General features: G+C 40.0%; 1 protein-coding gene across 1 annotated transcript in view; it reads left to right on the top strand.

The window, feature by feature from the left end:
• Positions 1-1,646: 1,646 nt before the first annotated feature.
• Positions 1,647-18,338, top strand: part of kcnh4b (potassium voltage-gated channel, subfamily H (eag-related), member 4b) — a 38,920-nt gene continuing 22,228 nt past the window's right edge. Inside the window, exons 1-4 of the mRNA XM_085466353.1 lie at positions 1,647-2,306; positions 12,312-12,545; positions 14,813-14,944; positions 15,419-15,552. Coding sequence (XP_085322479.1) covers positions 2,231-2,306; positions 12,312-12,545; positions 14,813-14,944; positions 15,419-15,552 — 576 coding nt within the window. The 5' untranslated portion in view covers positions 1,647-2,230. The remainder of the gene's footprint in view (positions 2,307-12,311; positions 12,546-14,812; positions 14,945-15,418; positions 15,553-18,338) is intronic.

Here is an 18,338-nt window from a genome sequence, read left to right as displayed (position 1 = left end):
TCTCTTAAAAGCCTCCAAGCTTCTCTTTTACTTTCACTGTCTTTTTTTTTCTCCACCTTTTTTGTTTCTCCTCCAAATCCAGCTCACCTCTGCTCCCAGCAATTAACATTTAATGTGTTTGTGGTTTTGTTTAATTATCCCCTAAAATACCCACCTTCGGTGGACGTAACAGCTTTCATCTCTTCTCTGAGGTGGCTATTCTCAGAAGTCTGCAGCTGCTTTCAGAAATGTTAGTCAAGATAAAAACAAATGTACTTTTTTTTTTCACTGAGAAGATTAAAAATGCAATTTCTGGTGAGAGGAAACACCCACACTGCTGCTGAATCTGCTAAATCTTTCCAAGATTACCAACCCCCACAAGAAATTTCTATTATATTTCTTTCCTCATCATTTTTGTTTACTTGACTCCCAATCTGCATAGAGACACATTTGATGGATGGAACAGAAAATATGTAGGGAAGATCTCATTCTTTTTATCTTATTTTGCTATATTAGTGGGTATTATCGTGTGTGTTGTACGTCTTTTGAGTCACAAAACAGCCATAATAAAACATTCTTGAGGCCTATTGACTTCTAATTGGAATATGGAGGATTGTAGGATTTATTCTAGGTCTTTCTCTTACTTCTTGACAAAACAAAGCAACTGTAGGTTTTCATTCAGCACCTCATACATATACCAGTGATTTAAAATGTACTGATGAATGTGCTAGTTAAGTAAAAATGCTGAAAACCTCCTTCTAAATTAATAACATACCGATCAAAATACAATAATACAGGCTTATAATATTAGCTGCATGACCCCCCAAATAACCCCTAATATTAGGTTTCACGTTCAACATTTAATATTGATCACATTAATTAATAGCAATGGATCGTCTTTCCCCGATTACTACAATTTTAATGAGATTGATTTTGACAGGATTCTTCGAACACGGAGGGGAGATGATTTATCTTCCCGATGAGAACGTTCACTGTCTAGAGGTATTTCCCCTCGTTGGCTAAGCCGTATTGCTTTCTTGGGTCAAAGTGAGTTAGGTTTGGGGGTTTTGGCATCGCGTTGTCACGAAAAACATCTCCAGGCTTATCCTTTTAATCCGCTCTTAGCGGCTTTTATCCCAGAGTCTTAACTCGCTCATGGATACTCCACAGGGGGTGACAGGGCAAAGGCAACCAGCCTCATTTTTAATAGTCAAGATGGAAATTAACAAAAAAAAACAAAAACTCTAGGAACGGTGTTTTGAAGCTGTGCCTCCTTTACTCTGCAACTTGGATAAAATAAATAAATTAGAGGACTTTGACAGTCTCCCTTTAGCCAGGCTCCTTTGACAATACAGCACACAGTCCAACAGAATACAAAAGGCTTCGTTAACCGATGTGCAGGTAATCCATCTTTCCTTGCTTTGCAGACATGCCCACAAAAGCCATGTGCTGATAGTACCACTGCTGGGTGTGATGGTGCTGTCAGATGCTCCCAAAGCCTCACCCCTCCCTCTTTCCTCTACCTCTCCCTTTCTTCCCTTACTCTCTTTCTCCCCCTCTCTCTCTCTATACCCCCACCACAGATGAAAACAGGTCCCTACAGAGGATGCCTGTATCTCATTGGCTGATATATCACCGGCGCGGATGGGAGCAGGAGTGAGGGAGAGGGAGAGTAGCGAGGAGGGGAGAACGCTCAAGAAGATGCAACTACTCCCCCACAGCATCCTGACACATCACTGAGCATCACTGAAAAGAGGTGTAGACACATGCTGTTATTTTTCGTCGCACAGATTTGCGGTCCTCTTTTAAATGGAAAGCGCAGCGCACTTGGAGGATAACTTCCTCCACACTGCTGCCGGGATCGGCGCTCCGACTGAAAGGTGCAGACAAGCAACAGCTGGGCTCACTGTTTTGAAGCTCTTTGGATCTCAGAGTCAGTTGCACTTGATCCCTTCTTCAGCTGCTCGTGACCGTGACTCTTAATTTCTCCTTTTCGAGACTGCACCCAAACCTCTGCATTGTTGGAGTGAGCTATTTTAGTCCTCCCAAAGCCACGCTGTTGATTTACTGAGAAGGCATCGCTCGGGGAAGGGTGGCAGCATTTACTGTAAATGTGCATCCCTGCGGCTGGTGCCAGAGAGTCACCCTCAAAGTCTCACGCACCTGCTGAGACTCCCTGGAAGCTACCTGCTGTGCCTTTGGGATGGTGTGACCTCAAGCTAGCAGGTGACCTTCCTAAATCGGGGTCAAGATGCCGGTGATGAAGGGCCTCCTGGCCCCACAGAACACCTTTCTAGACACCATCGCCACACGCTTCGATGGCACACGTAAGTGTCCTGTGAGGCTGAGCTTCTCTGATAAATCCTCACTCAGTGAAAAAAAAAAAAAAACCTGGTAGTTTAGGTTGCTGACTTGGACTTTGCCTCATTTAAATCTATTGTGTGGTCATTTGTCTCCTCTTTTCTTGTCAGTTTTTAAAATACAGCTAATAAACTAAAGTAATGGAAGTTTTGTGGCTGGCATCAAATCAAATACAGACTCCTGTGCTGTGTTTTCACTGTGAGAGACCCCACTGCCTGAATTAAAATTTGTTTCTCTTCATCCTCTGCTTTAAACTTGGGCAGAACTTGGATTCAGCTCTTCTCAGGTCATCACAATCAGTACAAATGTCCTGACTAAAATAGCATCTGCTGCTGGTTCCACTTGAATAAAAAAAAAGAAAAGAAAAAGTTTTCTTGCACTCAACATCTCACATTTGTTTCACACATTTAGCCTCACAGTAGCCGAGCAGCCATTAGGCAGCACTGCCATTTTTGCTTAGCTCGTGCCTCTTGTTTTGCACCTTGTGCCCCTCTCAGGGGAGGTTGCGGCTCGTTGTAAATAAATGCCACGGGGACGTCTGTGTTTTGTTTGTTTGTCGATTCAGCCTGTCCTCCCTCGCCTGGTTTCAGCAGCCAGATTGAACGGATGGCTCGCTGTGATTCTTAGAGCTCGGTCTCCGTTCCACTTGGGGAAATATAAACACAGTGAAATGGGAGACATTACCGTGTAAGTGATGTGCAGGGTATGCAATTATAGCTTCAATTTGCGAGCCGGGTATTCTAATGAGATATCTCTCAATTTCTTAAAGCACACTTGCACTCACCTCGTCGCGAATTGTTCTTGTATCTGGGCACTAAAGGAGCTGAAAATACAAAAGTGGAGTTTTGTGAGCCGAGAGGATTTGCACTCAGTCTAGAGATGATGTGACTACTGCACAGTTCAGCTGGAGGGCCAGGAGGTCAGACAGGTCCCTGTGTGCCCTTGAGCTAAACATTTCAATGTTGACAGTAATGTTGAGAAACATTCAGTGCTCTTTAGGGTGTTTCAGGGTGTCATAGGACTCTTCCACATTTACTTGTTGTATTTTGGTCGTACAGCCATTAGATCTGGAGCTGAGCCCACTTCTAAAACTTCAGAATAAAATACAAATGACAGTAAACAGGTGACAAATTAAAGGAAAAATATTGTCTTAGTAGGATGGTGGACCACTGAGTGCCCTCAGATCAACCTCATTGTTCATTAGCTTTAATTCTACAAGTCTTACAGTCGCCCTATAGATTTTTCTCATTTAATAGATATTTCCTTACTTGCTGAGAGTACAACAACTTTGTATTGATTTGACACTTCTTTCTAAGTCAGCAGCCACATACAGCTCATTTTGATCTTAAGTGGGCTGGATCAGTGAAACTTCCCTTTCTGTGAGCGTGAAGAAGTTTAGCTACAACTTTAATCCCTGAGATGTATAAAAATAAGAAAAAGAAGTGCAATTTCCACAGCACGTCTCTAATTTACTTTAAAATAGTATGAATAGCCATAGGAAAGGACTTTATCAGTAGCCAGAGCTGTGAAACGTATGAAAATATGGTTAAAAGCCCAAACTTTATGCACTTCACATTTTCCAAAGCCGTTCAGTGAACCAGAATGAAGTCTGTGTTGGGCTGAATCTAATCCCCAGGCCTTATTTATGATCACCCTTCCTCTAAGTGAACCCAAACCACTCAAGAGGATACCTCCCATGGGTTAACTAACCCACCAGATGCCCTTGCTGTTAGTTAAGTGTTCAGGTTTTCCTTTAATTTGTCATTTGTTTATATATACTGTAGTGCCGGTTTTGAGTGTGTAACGTTCATTCAGAATAAAAGATAAATCAATAAAAACATGTAGCCATTAGCGAGACGTGCATCTAAAAAAAATTTTCCCCAACTCATTCTCATCCCTGCCATAAGGCTGTGGCTCCTACAGGAGTGGCAGAGTGCCCACTGCTCAAAATAGCTTCCTTCCTGTTGCCCGGGTGACAGGGTCCTGCCACTTGACATGGATGATGCTCGAACACTTTGGACTCGGAGAAAAAGATGGTCGACTAAAGAGAAAACACTTGAACTTGCTTTCTAATTAAGGACTTGTAAGCAGCTGGTCTCTTGTTCCAGGAAAGAGCATCTTAAAACAAGTGGCATTGTGGGTCGTGCACCTGCAGTCTCTCTTCTGTGTCGCCCCCAACTGCCGTCGGTCTGGTGCATGCAGCATTCATTAGAGTGTTTGTTTTTGTGGGTTTCACTTGGATGTTTGAGCTTCACTGGATAGAATTTAGACACAGGGAACCTGCATTCATATTTTCAGGATGGAAGAAAAAAATTGTCTGATTTGTGATACTCCAGTTCGCTTTGCTGGAAAATCAGTATTAGGAGTCCTAAAATATGCCTGGAGAAGATTCTTAATTATTTTTACAAGACTTATTTTAATGTTAAATTACTGCAAATTAATTGTATTAATTAAAAAAATTAAGTCAAGTCAAACTCAAGATTCAGTTAAATTTGAAAATGAATCTTCATGCGCAGGAAACATGTAAAAAGTAGCAGGTCTCAGTTTAAATCAGCCAACACATCATCACTAAATGTGCAGTTACACAAAGACAACAGACCATCAATTAAACCTGCTACATCATTTACTAACTGTTCAATATTGAAAATAAAGTCAAAGAAGTTCAATTAGATCACAAAAAAAAACTCTTCATGAAAACATAACCCTTGGCTTGACTCACCAATTACAGTTTATATTAGCTCATCAGCCACTTCAATAGGTACACGTTGCTAGTTCCAGGTTGGACTCCCTGCTGCTGGAAACCTTGTTTGAATATTTTGGTCCATATTGATGTGGCAGCTGCGCATCCATGATGAGAATCTGACGTTCTACGGCATCCCAAAGGTGCTCATTTGACTGTGATCTGATGACTGTGGAGACCCTCTGAGTACAGTGAACTCATCATCATGTTCAAGAAGCCAATTAGAGAGTTGTGAGATGGTGCGTTATCCTCTGGAAGAAGAAAGTCAGAAAATGGGTACGCTGTGGTCATAAAGAAATAGACATGGTCAGCATCAATAATCAGGTAGATTGTGGAGTTCAAATTATGCTCAGGTAGTATTAAGGGACCAAACTATGCCAAGAAAATATTCCCCACACCATTACATCACCACTGCCAGCCTGAAACTTTGATACAAGGCAGGATGAATCCATATTTTCATGTCGTTTACGTCAAAGTCTGACCCTACCATCTGAATGCTCCAGCAGAATCAGCACTCATCAGACCAGGCAGTGTTTTTCCAGTCTTATGATCCAGTTTTTGTGACCCTGTGTGAAGTGCAGCCTTAGTTTCCTGTTTTTAGCTGACAGAGGTGGCTACAGGTGTGGTCTTCTGCTGCTACAGCTCATCTGCTTCGAGGTTCATTTAGAGATGCTCTTCTGCATACCCTGGTTACAGCGAGTGGTATTTAAGTTTCTGTTGCCTTCCTATCAGCTCAAACCACTCTGGCCATTCTTCTCATTTCCTTTAGAGAACTACTGCACAATGGATACTTTCTCTTTTTCACACCATTATCTGTAAAACTGTAGAGATGAATTTCTGAACAATTCAAATCAGCCCGTCTTTCACCAGCACCATGTCACATTCAAAGTCCCCTTTAATCCCTATTCTGATGCTCAGTTTAACCTTCAGCAGGTTGTCTTGAACATGTCTGCACAAAATGCTTTGAGTTGCTGCTAATGAATTGGCTGGCTAGATATTTGCCCTAACAAGCAGTTGAACAGTTGTGCTTAATGATGTGACTGATTGTATTATGTGTTATTTATGCATTATTTACACAAGGAAAATTATTTGTAGATTTCTATATGAAACCTGTGCAGTCTTTTACTTTTACAATTTCTATTATGTTAAATAAGTTAATAGTATCACATCATTGTACACTGAACACCAGTTTCTTCTCAAATCTAATATTTTTACAAGCAATATGCAATGCAGTTTAAAACATAAACTGATGACGAGGTAAAAGTTTCTTACAGCAAAAATGGCTAAGTCCATCAGTCTGAGTAAAGAATGTATTTAGATCAGCGGAACCAAAAGAAGCTCCCCTGCTGAGTGAGCAGCCTCGCAGTCAAACATTGTCCAAAAATTTTATTTAATGTGCCACTCCAACTAAGCCCCTGCCTTGACTGCCATATATAATAAGAGCAGCATCTGAGACAGTTATTTCATCATTACATTCCTGCATGTCCATGTAATTATTTCCACTATGCAAAACAAGGCTACGTTGTGCTTTTGTGCATCTGTTTGCTCTGACGGACCAAATAATACATTATCTTAAAAGCCCCAAATCTTACAGTCATTATCTATCGTGCAGCTTCACGTTGAGCATTTTCCGGGTGTTTCAGGGTAATTTCTCCACCAAGAGTTTTTTTTGCGTGTTTATCCTCATAAATATTGATGTGGCTGTGCTTGACCTTAAGAATAACAGTTATTAAAGCGAAAGCAATTTTAAGTTGCTTATAATTTAACGGTTCCTGGTCTGAGACAATTACCCAGCTGAACAGCCCTGCGGTAAGCAAAATGTCAGGGCAGGTTAGGTCGGATAACCTTTGACACACACAGCACAGTATTTGGCTCACAGCAATGTCAGCGTCCATGTTTCCCAAAAGGAGATGTCTCCCTGTGTGTATCTGAGTGCCTGTGCTCAAGGCAACAAAACCACATCACGCTCTTTCAAAAAAAAAAAAAATCTCTTTGTTGGTTTGAATAGTCTTTCTTTTTTTATTATTATTATTTCTGAAGGGCAATTATAAAGGATCAAAGGTCAGGGTGAAGTTACAATTGCAGTTCTGGCTGTAGATTTGTTTTGCACGTCAGCAGTCTGGATGCTCATCCTCAACACTGCCTAAAAACCAGAGTTTCCATTATACTGGTGGCACTGTGCTCTGCCTGTGTGTGTTACAGTATAGATGCCCATCCTTTATACCCAACTCCACCTCCCTGAGCTCTTGTACACGACCTCCCCAGCAGCATTTTTACACTGACAGCAGTGCTCACCCTGCAGGGCAGCGTAACCACGGGGCAGCTGCCGGCAAAGATAAGAAGTGGGTTTATTTTCCCCCTAAACACTTTTCTAATAAAAGGCAGCTAAAGAACCAAAGAGGAGCCAGGAAAGAATGTCAGGCTGACGCTCACGGAGCTCATTGTTACCCAGCTGATGAGCGGGTCTTAATAGGCAGCTGCAGAAACCAACACCAAATAGAAGCCAGATAATAGCTGAGACTCTTTTGTGGCTGTATCCTTTGCTGCTCTTTTTGTTTTGTTTTTTTAAAAGTCAGTGGTAACAGGTGGCAAAGTTTGATCTGTACATTTGGAATAGGCTCTGCTGTAATTGTTCAGGTTGGTGGTTGAGTCCCCAGGTGGCTTACTCCATGCATGTCGGTGTTTTCAAGCAAGACACCGAAATAAATCTGCTTCTAATGTGCAGGTCTGCACCTTACATTGCAGCTCCGCCTCCATCGGTGTGTGAATTTAGGTGTGAGTGGGTGTGAGGCTTTGTAAAGCACTTTGCACTGTTCTTGATATAAAGGCGCTATGGAGCTGCAGTCTTTTTACCTTTAACGGGAGTTAGATCACGACTGCACAGATACTTTTTTTCTGTCTTTGCGTTTAATTCAAACATCTTTATTAATCGTTGACATCAAAGTGACTGATTTTCCCACGTGCCTCTTTGTCAAACCAGTGACCCTTTCCCCCTGCAAGCCCACTCCTTCTTGTGCTCTCACCCATCTGCCCCAATAAGTAATTACATGCTACTGAGTGGTAATTAGCTTCTGAGGAAGTGGCCAGGCCTCTTGGGTTTCATCAGTCTTTTATGCACAGAAGAACTCTTATATGGACACGAGGCCGGCTGCTTGGTGTTAGCAGTAGCATGTAGTGTCATCATGTCAGATTACAGTTGTAGCGAGTCAGCTGAGCGGCTACTGGAAGCAATATCCCTCAGAGGATTACAGACTAAGAATTGAGGCATTGTCACAGCCACACAAACGCATGCACAGACAAAACTGTTTACAGTGCGGTTCATGTGGTTGCTGTATAGCTTAACTTATTAATGAAGAAATAAATATGCGACTTTAGAACTGAAATAAATAAGGTGAAAGGTCTTTATTCAGGAAATAAAATGGTTATCGTTGACCAAAAGCCAGTAGGATTTTGGATTAATTTGCATAAAATAATATCTGTGGGAAATAAAAGTTTATGAGACTTGCACATGTTATTCAGCAAGTTAGTCCTTTTCACCTGCAGTAACAAAATAATTTCCCAAATTTAGGATAAATAAAGCATATATTTTCTTAATGAAGGTGACAGCACCTCATTTAAAAATCATTTAAAACATCTTTGACAGCTGTAAATATTTAAAACCTTTTACCACATGACTACTCTGCAGTGGGTTATTTATGATTATTTGACATTTTAAATGACAAGAACGTCATATTTTTATTTTGTTTGGTTTGGTTTTTTTGCATTTGTGAAATAGCTATTTTTTAAATTACAAACAAAACTGGACAATAATGAAGTGGAGGAAAAACTATCCAATAGCATGTATAGTATACAACTACTTAGTAAAGCAGCTTTGAAGGTCTGCACCTCTCAGAGCCTACTTTGATAATAAAATAAAATAATTAGCAGCCTATTAGCTTTATACAGTAAAAGTAAACAAAAAATAGGAAAGTTTCAATTTGATTTTGACAAAAGTCCAGCAGCAGATCAAACATACCAGGAAGCCAGCAGCGTTGGTGGTGAAAGCAAACAAATCTGTCCACACGCTGTTAAATTCTCCATTTTCTTCTGTGTTTTTAATTTTTAAAAATTTTGAAATCCATAACTAGATACTGTACTTTTTTTGTTCTATATCACTGCATACCACCTTAACTGAGGTTCACAGGGAGTCAGTAGAGATGGGCAAAAGCCACAGGTTCAACACCCCTTATCTCACACCACCAGCAACAACAATTGCTTGACTTAATCATCAATTAGTGAATGAATACAAAAACCTACATGATGACTGAAAGAGTGGAACTTGAAATAAAATGCTAACTCATTTAAAAGTTTTAGTGCACTTTAAGAAAACCTTTCCATTTGCCCATCCATGAAACTTTGCATACCTCCAAACACAGCATAAAAGTTTTTCCCTTCATGGCCCGTTGGTTCTAATGTTTCCTTATAAAGTGATTAATGACTACCCCTGCCCTTGACCTATTTAGAGGACCGATTTAGGGATGCTGAGTAGAGATGTACCTATTCTTAGGTAAACATTACATAAACCAGAGATGAATGCGGTTGCTCTCTGACACTTGCTGGCTCACTGAGTTAGAGTGTTAGGAATTTATAGAACTTGAAAAACAGGCCATGTTTCTTTTTTTTCCCAGCTGGATAGGCAATCACATCTTGTTCCGCCATTGTTTCTCAGGTGAAGGGTTTTTTTAAGATGTGAAACCGGGTGTGTGTGTGTGTGTGTGGGGGGGGGGGGGACGACTTAGTTTTTTAGGATGCTTTCTATTCAGAGTTGTGACTTTACCTGCAGAAAAAAAACCTGAATATACAGTATCATAAAAAAATAACAGGTGTGAATCTTTGTTCACAAAGATCTGCAGCAGAATATGGAACAGAAATAGTACAATTTCTCCTTGCTGAGCACCATCAAGCCATAGCATAGACTGGCATAAAACTTCCTCTGCCTGCTGATGGATCAGACTAATGCCTGTCTCCTTCTATAATTCCACAGTGACAGTTTAGTTGCTGCTCGCTGCACACCCAAGAAAGGTTGTCACCGCTCAGAAAAGACATCCCCTGTGGACTGCTTTCTGTTCAGCCCGGCCAATTAAAGTGCTAGATTGTGGAAAGTGCAGCAGCAGCTGTTTAATACTCCTTCTTAGACTTTCTCTCTGTGGAATCGTGAGCATACAGAGCAGTCTATCGGTCTGTCTGTCTGTCTGTGTGCTGCCTCTTACTCTCTGGGCACAAATTCTGCAGTTTGATGTTTTCAATTTGACAGCAGAGACAAGTCAGTTACTTTGCTGAGGCCTCAATGGTAACTTGTTCAAAGAAATAATGAGCAAATATGCATAAATACTTCCTGGATTATTACAGCAAATTCAGTATAAAGATGAATGACCTTTTCAGTAAAGCAGATTTCAAACCACAAATATTTTTACATACCCTTAAAGTCAAAGTAGTGTGTTTTCTAACATCTGAAGCATCTATTCTATGAGATCCACGCTGTATCTACTGCTTATGAACAACATAATGCAATCTAAAGTAGTAAAGCCATACTTTTTGTGCTGACAGGTTCAGCTACAGTATCTGTTAATGTTTCTAGCTTCAGGCTGTTTATTTTGTCTGCAGAAGTCATTTTCTACCAGACTATGTTTCACTCACCACATTCTGCCTGGAAGCCTGTAGGTGAGGAGTCACAAATCTAGTGTAAGCTGGTGGTTGTTTGACACTCGCTGAGCATTTGTAAGGATACAAAAACTGGAGACTGATGATTGTTTTCTCTTCTTTGTTGCAAAGTTGTGAAAAGAGACTGAAATATGGGTTTGACTGTGTGTCCTAAAGAGGAAATGAATCAGGAAAACAAAGTGGTAATATCAGCTCAGTGACTGAAAATACCCAGCATTATCCAGATTAAATAAACATTATATAATATGGTTACTTTTTTATCATCGCAACAATGTGTATGCTTCTATGTATTGCATTTAGAAAATGTGGGATGTAATGCAACACACTAAAAAAAACCCCAAGTCATTCTGGTATACACATAACCAAAATGTTTGCCATACAAAGGAACCTCACTGCAGCAAGGTCACATGCTTGTAGCAAGCGAGGGAACATGTGACATCAAACTCTATCCTGTCATCAAGATTAACATATGCAGAAGAAATGTAGAGCCTTTGAATACTACAGCCTTGAGTTACTGGGATAAGATCTCAGACCGACGAACGTGCTTTGTGGCTTTATGTCCTGCAGAAATAACTAAACAAGAGCTGTCCGTGGTGCTGAAATGGAACCAAAGCAAAGCTGTTTTGTTGCAGAATTAAACAAGTGCAGAGGCAATAACCACATCATACGATCCACATGTAAACTAAAGCAAATATTCCACCACGTCAATGTCACATTTGCATGCTTAGATGTTCTGCAGCTTTCACTGAAGTACACTGTATTTTCTAATCTGCAGCTCCATAAATGTGGCATCACATCAGTCAAACATAGAACAAACAGGTAAATGAACCTGTTCAGTCAAATTAAACTGAGTCACTCACTCTGGCACCTTATGAGATGAAATTGAAAAGGTGAAATTGAGTGTGGTTTTATACTGGTCATTCTTAAAGCATTTGCTTTCTTTCTCCAGTCATACTTCATATTTATGTTTATATTCCACTGGCACATTTCCATTTTCCTCCATCTCTCTATTATCCACTCGATTTTTAAATTGAAGAGTCAAGACTCTTCGCGGTTCATATCCTCAAATTAGCAGTAAGCCTAAAGCTCAGTGGGAAAATCGGTCACTAACCTTTGTGGTGCTCATAAACCCCAGTCGACTGTTTTATGTCATACTGTCTGCAGTGCATGATGCCAATTTCTTTCAGTATCATTCAACATTCCTAATAACCACCATCAAAGATCCAAAATGACCTGATGAAGGCTTGGGGAAATTAATTTCAGCTGAAAATGAATCCACACTAAACTCTGATTCATGTTTTCTTTGAAAAGCTTTGACGTAAATTCAAAGAACTAACTGGACTTTGATTCCCTGTGTGAAGAAGAGATAATGTATTAAACACCAGGCTAAACATGATGCATGAAGCTCGGCCTTGCTTGTTACTGACATTCATATCAAAAACCTCTCTGTTTCACAAACGCATGTAAAAAAAATCTACCTCTGCTTCTATACTTCTAACACATCTTTACCTTCTCATGTTCCACATCACAGACAGTAATTTCCTGCTGGGTAATGCCCAGGGTCACCGTGGGTACCCCATTGTGTACTGCTCAGATGGCTTCTGCGAATTGACGGGCTTTACAAGAACTGAGGTGATGCAGAAGAACTGCAGCTGCCGCTTCCTGTACGGGGCCGACACCAGCGAGCAAGTGGCCCAACAGATGGAGAAGGCTCTGGAGAGCCGAGAAGAGTACCAGGCTGAGGTCCACTTTTACAAGAAGAACGGTGGGTGCATACTGCAGAAGCTGTAGAAATAAAGTAGATCCCAGCTGCTCCAATATTATTAACTACATTATTTTGTTTTGATCAACCAGCAGCCTGATCAAAATGAAAAAAACATTTTTTTCAACATTTTGAAGAGTGCATTTATTTTTAGATGAGAGCTCAATGTTCTGGTTGAATTATGAATGCAGAATTTAAAAGAGCGGTTAAGCAGTGCCCTACGTGCTTTTTAGAGAGTTGGTGTTCCTCAATTTTCATTATAATTAATACAAAACAATAAGATTAAGGCAGAGTAAGAGGTTCTGAGAGGAGTTGTGTACCCTATTTCCACAGCTAATGCAGGATAAGGTACTGTACGTAGTGTCTTGAATTACCTCCTTCCTTCTAACTTCTGGCTAATCCTTCTGACTCAGAATATGATGTCATGCATTAGGAGAGAACATACAACACTGTTTAAGCCTCATTGATTGGCACGCAGGATTATACTCATTCGACAGAGGCTCAAACCTGCTTCCTCAGGGTGTGTGAACTGCTTATTATACAATTGGATTGTCAAATCTGGACTTTAACAAAAACACGACTGCTTTTAATCTTTTTATTTCTTATTTTTTTAGAGTAAAGCAAGTAAAAGTAAGGAACTGCTGCTAAAACTGATTTTTAATTCACCACAGTTAATAAAAAGTAGACACCAAAAAAGCAGAAGGCTAGAACAAAGACTGTGAAAGTCAAAAAGGAAAATGCAGTTTGAAAGCTAGAATCTCACTTGGCAAATGTTCACGACTGGTAGAGTATATAAAGAAGTCTGTCACCGAAGGAATTCACTACACGTAAACTCCTCTAGTGTGTACAATTTGCAAGCACAAACACTCACAAATGGCTTGCTGCCTGTTGTATTTACACTGACAGGCTTGCACTAAAACACCACCATCTACAATGTTTTCTTCCCCCTTCTTTCCTCCCTGTCTGTGTTTGACACACGAACAAGCACACTATAGAGACACTAAAGAAGATGTGAAACATCTGTTTGGTGGCAGAGCACAATTTCTACAGAGTCTCCTAATGAGCATACTGGTTTCTGGTGGGGTCTTGGATCTGTGCTGTTCCTTCCCTCTCTTACTTGTTATATCCAACCCTCTAACTTTCTCTTTCACTTTGTGTTCTATCCTGCAGATCACTGTCTACAGCTAATTTGGGGCATATTTATAGAAAGGCTATGCCATATGCCAAGGATATGACAAGTAGCCACAGTTCAGCGATGGTGACATGATGTGAAATTGCACAACCTTGGCTTGAGAAACTGATGCCATTAAGGCAATGGGGTGCACAAGACCCCACGTGAATTTGATTGCCAATCAGGACCTCTAGACCACAAAGGTTTGGCGTAATTAAATTCAAATCAACCAGAGAATCACCACAAAACAACCAACAGGATACAAAGGGATCACAAATATAGAAAAAACCAGTGTGATGAGCCATAAAGAGATTTTAAAGAAAGACAGGAAGAATGCACACTTTCCAAAATAAATAAATAAATACCAAGGACACAGTGACTAAATAAGGCCCCAAATACACAGAAAACAATCAGTTGTGAGCCTCACTGAGACTGAAAACAAGTACAAAGAGAAAGTCCACAGAGAGTCTAACCACACAAATGCCACAAAGTAAAGACAACCAGCAAAAACAACTCAACTAATCTCAGGGAATACAACATATAAAGAGTATGCCAACATCTTTCAGTTTACCAATGGGACTCAAACTGATATCTGGTCTGGATTAAAGTCATCAAAAGGTGGAAGGAGTCTGGGTCAGCTACACAATAGGCTGTACGACATTAAATCAATAAAGAGAACGAAAACTAAACAAGCAAAGCTTCAATAAACAGGACAACTATCCCCCCAAATGAAATAAATAAAAGGGAAGCAGGGACCCGAGGATGCTGGAGAGTAAAGGAAGGAGAGAGGGTGGAGCAGAACAAAGAAGGAAGCAGGAAAGAGGAATTAAAGACAAACAGCCAAACAAACTCTCCAACTAAATGTTGTACCTCTTCCATCTCTTTTCTCCAGTGGGCACATTGTTTCATAAAGTTTATTTGGAGGTACAAACAGGTTTTTTCTTTAATTAATATGCCATCATATTATTCAAATCCCTTTTTATGCTACACCAGCTTTTCTTTAAAGCTCTACACGGCACAGGATGAGCATTTGTCTCCATTCTCCAAATGAGGTGAAAGGAAAACTATTACTAAATGATCATTTCTGCTTCTGTTGCAGGTGTGGCCTTCTGGTGTCTGCTGGACATTGTGCCCATAAAAAACGAGAAGGGCGAAATGGTTCTCTTTCTCTTCTCATTCAAAGACATCACTGACACCTACGAAAAGGGCCGCCTCAACAGCAAGAAGGAATGTAAGTTGAAAGGTTTGTTTTTAGGGGGGGGAAACTGCTTTTATTTGCTTACTAAGAGCATGATTTACGAGCGGGTCATGCTCGAGCCCCTAGCTTTCATTTTCTCTGTGTGTTCTTGTTCATCACTGTCACATCCTACACAGCAGTTTTGTTTGGGCTGGCAGTTGTTCATTGAACTCAGACAGTTGTTTCTAATTGGGAGTTTGATTCAAGCCGCAATGTGTCTTCAAGTGGAACCTGAACACAGTCTGCCACAAATACCAATGCCAGGGGAAATACGCCCTTGTTTTGGCAACATGAATTTGGATAAGAGTCTTAGGATAGTGGAGCTTGTGTTTTTGTGTCTTAGTTGTGTAACTACACCAGAGAAAAACTTCAGATATTGAGTTGGATGGCACTGGGTTTTTTTTCTCATATATCGCCATCTCACAACAAAGTTTACAGCCTTGCGACTTAACTGAATCTGTGTGACAGTTTCAGAGGACAAGATGCACAGGGGGAAGAGTACTTCTCACTTCAGTGAGGCCAGGAAGCGTGGACACACCATGCTGTACCAGCTGACCAGCCAATTCTCCAGTGGAGGCAAAGGAGAGGTCAACCTGGGTGGAGTGAGTATACCTCTATCACTCATATTTGACTGGATGTGATGGGTTTTTTTTCTATTTTTCCCTGCATGTCATCTAAAAAGATAAGCAGAAGTTGCTTAGACATGCAGCACCTTCACACCTGAGCTTAAATTATTAATTCTGACATCTAAAAGATGAGATTTTAAGAGGACATTATCAGGGAAGTCTTGGTCCAGATTCCAAGAGTGTGGCCTAGCTCTGTTAAAAATTAAACTTATGACTTTGCTATTTTTGGTGCTGTTTTAATCCTACTTTTTTGTATGCAAGCTGTTGTTTGGTGGATTTAAATGGACAAAGAGCAAGGTCAGTGCAACAACTGTGGTTGATTGCAAGATGGCTCTCACTGCTGGTGAGGGGCTATTGGTCATAGATTAAGCTGAATGCATCGTTCTAATAATTTTTTTAAAAACATGCCGACACCTCCCAAACCTTTGGGTTATAGGTTATTATGGCAAAGGTCTGTTCTCATAAATAACCTCTACTCTCAGCTTCAAATAAGGCTGCTCTGTGTAACACTAAAGTATCATACAGAGTCCTGGGAAAGTTATTTTCACATTTATTTAACTACCTAAAGTTGGGTAGCTGACCCTCTAATTCATTTATTAGCAGGTTCTAGCAATGCACAGTCAATTGTATTCTCACCTGTAGTCTTTTTAGTCGCTCACCTGAAAGTTTGTTGTGCGCCCCATCCTCTTCATATCACCAGCAGTTACTTCCACTCATTTTTGCTTCACGTCACCAGATATAATTCACTTTCAAAGGTTTCATGTTGCCACAAATCACTTTCAGTGTCATGATTTTTTTCCCCTTCCTTTTATTTCTCATAATATCAAGTGGACAAAATTATACAATTCTATGTGAATTTATGTTTTGTTTTTTTGTTTTGTTTTTTTAACTTTGGTTTCTTTATTCGAAGTAATCTGTCAGTTGAAAGCAGCATCAGGAAAGGCACTCTATACCTTCTCTGTTCTCCAAAGCATTAAATAAATGAAAAATAGCTACATAACAATTACATAAAGGTTAAGTAATCAACAGAGAATAAGCTTCATACATATATACAATACTGGAAATAAATAATTAGTTAAAAATAGTCAAAAAATGTCTGCAGGTGGAAAATCTTTAACAGTTTAGTGGTTAGACAGCAAGCTAGCTATTATGTCTAAGATGCTAATAAGCTTAGCAAAAGCCACAACTTTTAATTTTCCTGGTTCCAGTTTGTGTCATACTTTTCACACTTACACTCCACCTACAGTAGCTGCCAGTAGTTTGTAGATTAGTCCATCACTTCCAGGAAAATACAGTTAGCAATATTATCTGCCAACATTAGCCATTAGAAATATGGCGATCACTGACTGGTCACTAGAGCTGTGTGACTAAGGCCTTATTCACTTGATTCTTTCATTGTCACCATGATTGTGACGTACAAAATGTCACTTGACTGAAAAACCTTAATGTGGGTGAGTGCTCACCAAGCTGACCAGCTAAGCTAGGTTAGAAAGCTGCATTCACAAACTATACAGGTGCACTGCACATAGCCACAAATGAAGGCTACGTATTGCACAAATTTGTTGGACAACAAGCCATAATATTATCAGGTAATCCATTAAAAATGCTTCAGTATGCTCCAACAGGATCCAGAGTAAGGCCCAGCAGATCGCTGTGGGCTTCAGCTGCCTGTTCACAACACCTGTCAATCAATGTGGCACAGCCTAATTCAGCTGGATAAAAAAATCCCCCCAGTCAGAGTTTGGTTGGCCAGATCCCAGTAAACTAAATGTGGGCCAAACACTGTCTTTCTGTATGACAAAACAGGCCATGTCAACAACAGTGAGAGGCTGAATTCAAATTTTTATATGTAACTTAAAGATAAAAATACAACAAATAATTAATGTTCTCTGATTTTCTTTTAGCATGTACATCCCAAATATATTACTTGTCCAATTCTCAGTCTAAACAAATAAGGATTAAAGGATGCTTAAGTTTGCTTCGTTAGCTTAATTTTTGGTGATTTCACAGTGCCTACATCCATTTTTAATTTAAAGTCTATGGAGGCTGCTATACACCAGCATGCATTCACTTAAATTGCAACTAGGCCATTAATGTAATCTATAAATTTAAATAGAATGTAAATGGATTAGAAGAGCAACCTGGCTGATATGTTAATGTAACTAAATAAATTCCCTGTTTTCTGTTTTAGGATAATTTTGGATCATTTGGATATCATATGTTTTGCCAGCCCTTTGTAGATAGGAATACCACTATTTTGTCTATTTTTTTTTTCCGTGTATGTGTGTGTTTCAAGGGCCTTTAGAGACCTTTAGCTGTGGTTATTATTTCTACATAAAAAAGGCTTTTATAGGCTTGAATAAAAAGTCATGCCTCGCTCCATGCTGTGATATTCATGAGAACAAGCTTCTGTTTTGCCCTCAGATCCAAACGGGAGCAGTTTTTCTGACAGAGCACCATTTTGAGATAATCCCACTCATTCCCCACAGAGGTTCGGTTACTGACCGAGTCTGCACTCAAACCTGTCCTTCAAATATGTGTTTGATCACAAGGGACTAAAAGCAATTCAAAACTTTTCAGGGATAAAGGTTTTGGTTTTTTTCGAGTGAACCTGTGAGACATCTGCGTCTGGTTCAGGCAGAAAACATTCAAAATACATTTTTTGAATAAAAAGTGGTGCGTGTTTTTAGAGGATCATTTAGCTGTTAAGTGCCTGAAACCAAAACACTTGTTAATTTTAGTCCAGAAATTGAGTGGCCCAG

Source organism: Copadichromis virginalis, linkage group LG8 (genome assembly GCF_057382275.1).
Source record: "Copadichromis virginalis isolate Kocher_CV1m ecotype Utaka linkage group LG8, C_Virginalis_male_GT1.1, whole genome shotgun sequence".
Classification (NCBI taxonomy): Eukaryota; Metazoa; Chordata; class Actinopteri; order Cichliformes; family Cichlidae; genus Copadichromis; species Copadichromis virginalis.
This window is presented reverse-complemented; position numbering and strand designations above follow the sequence as displayed.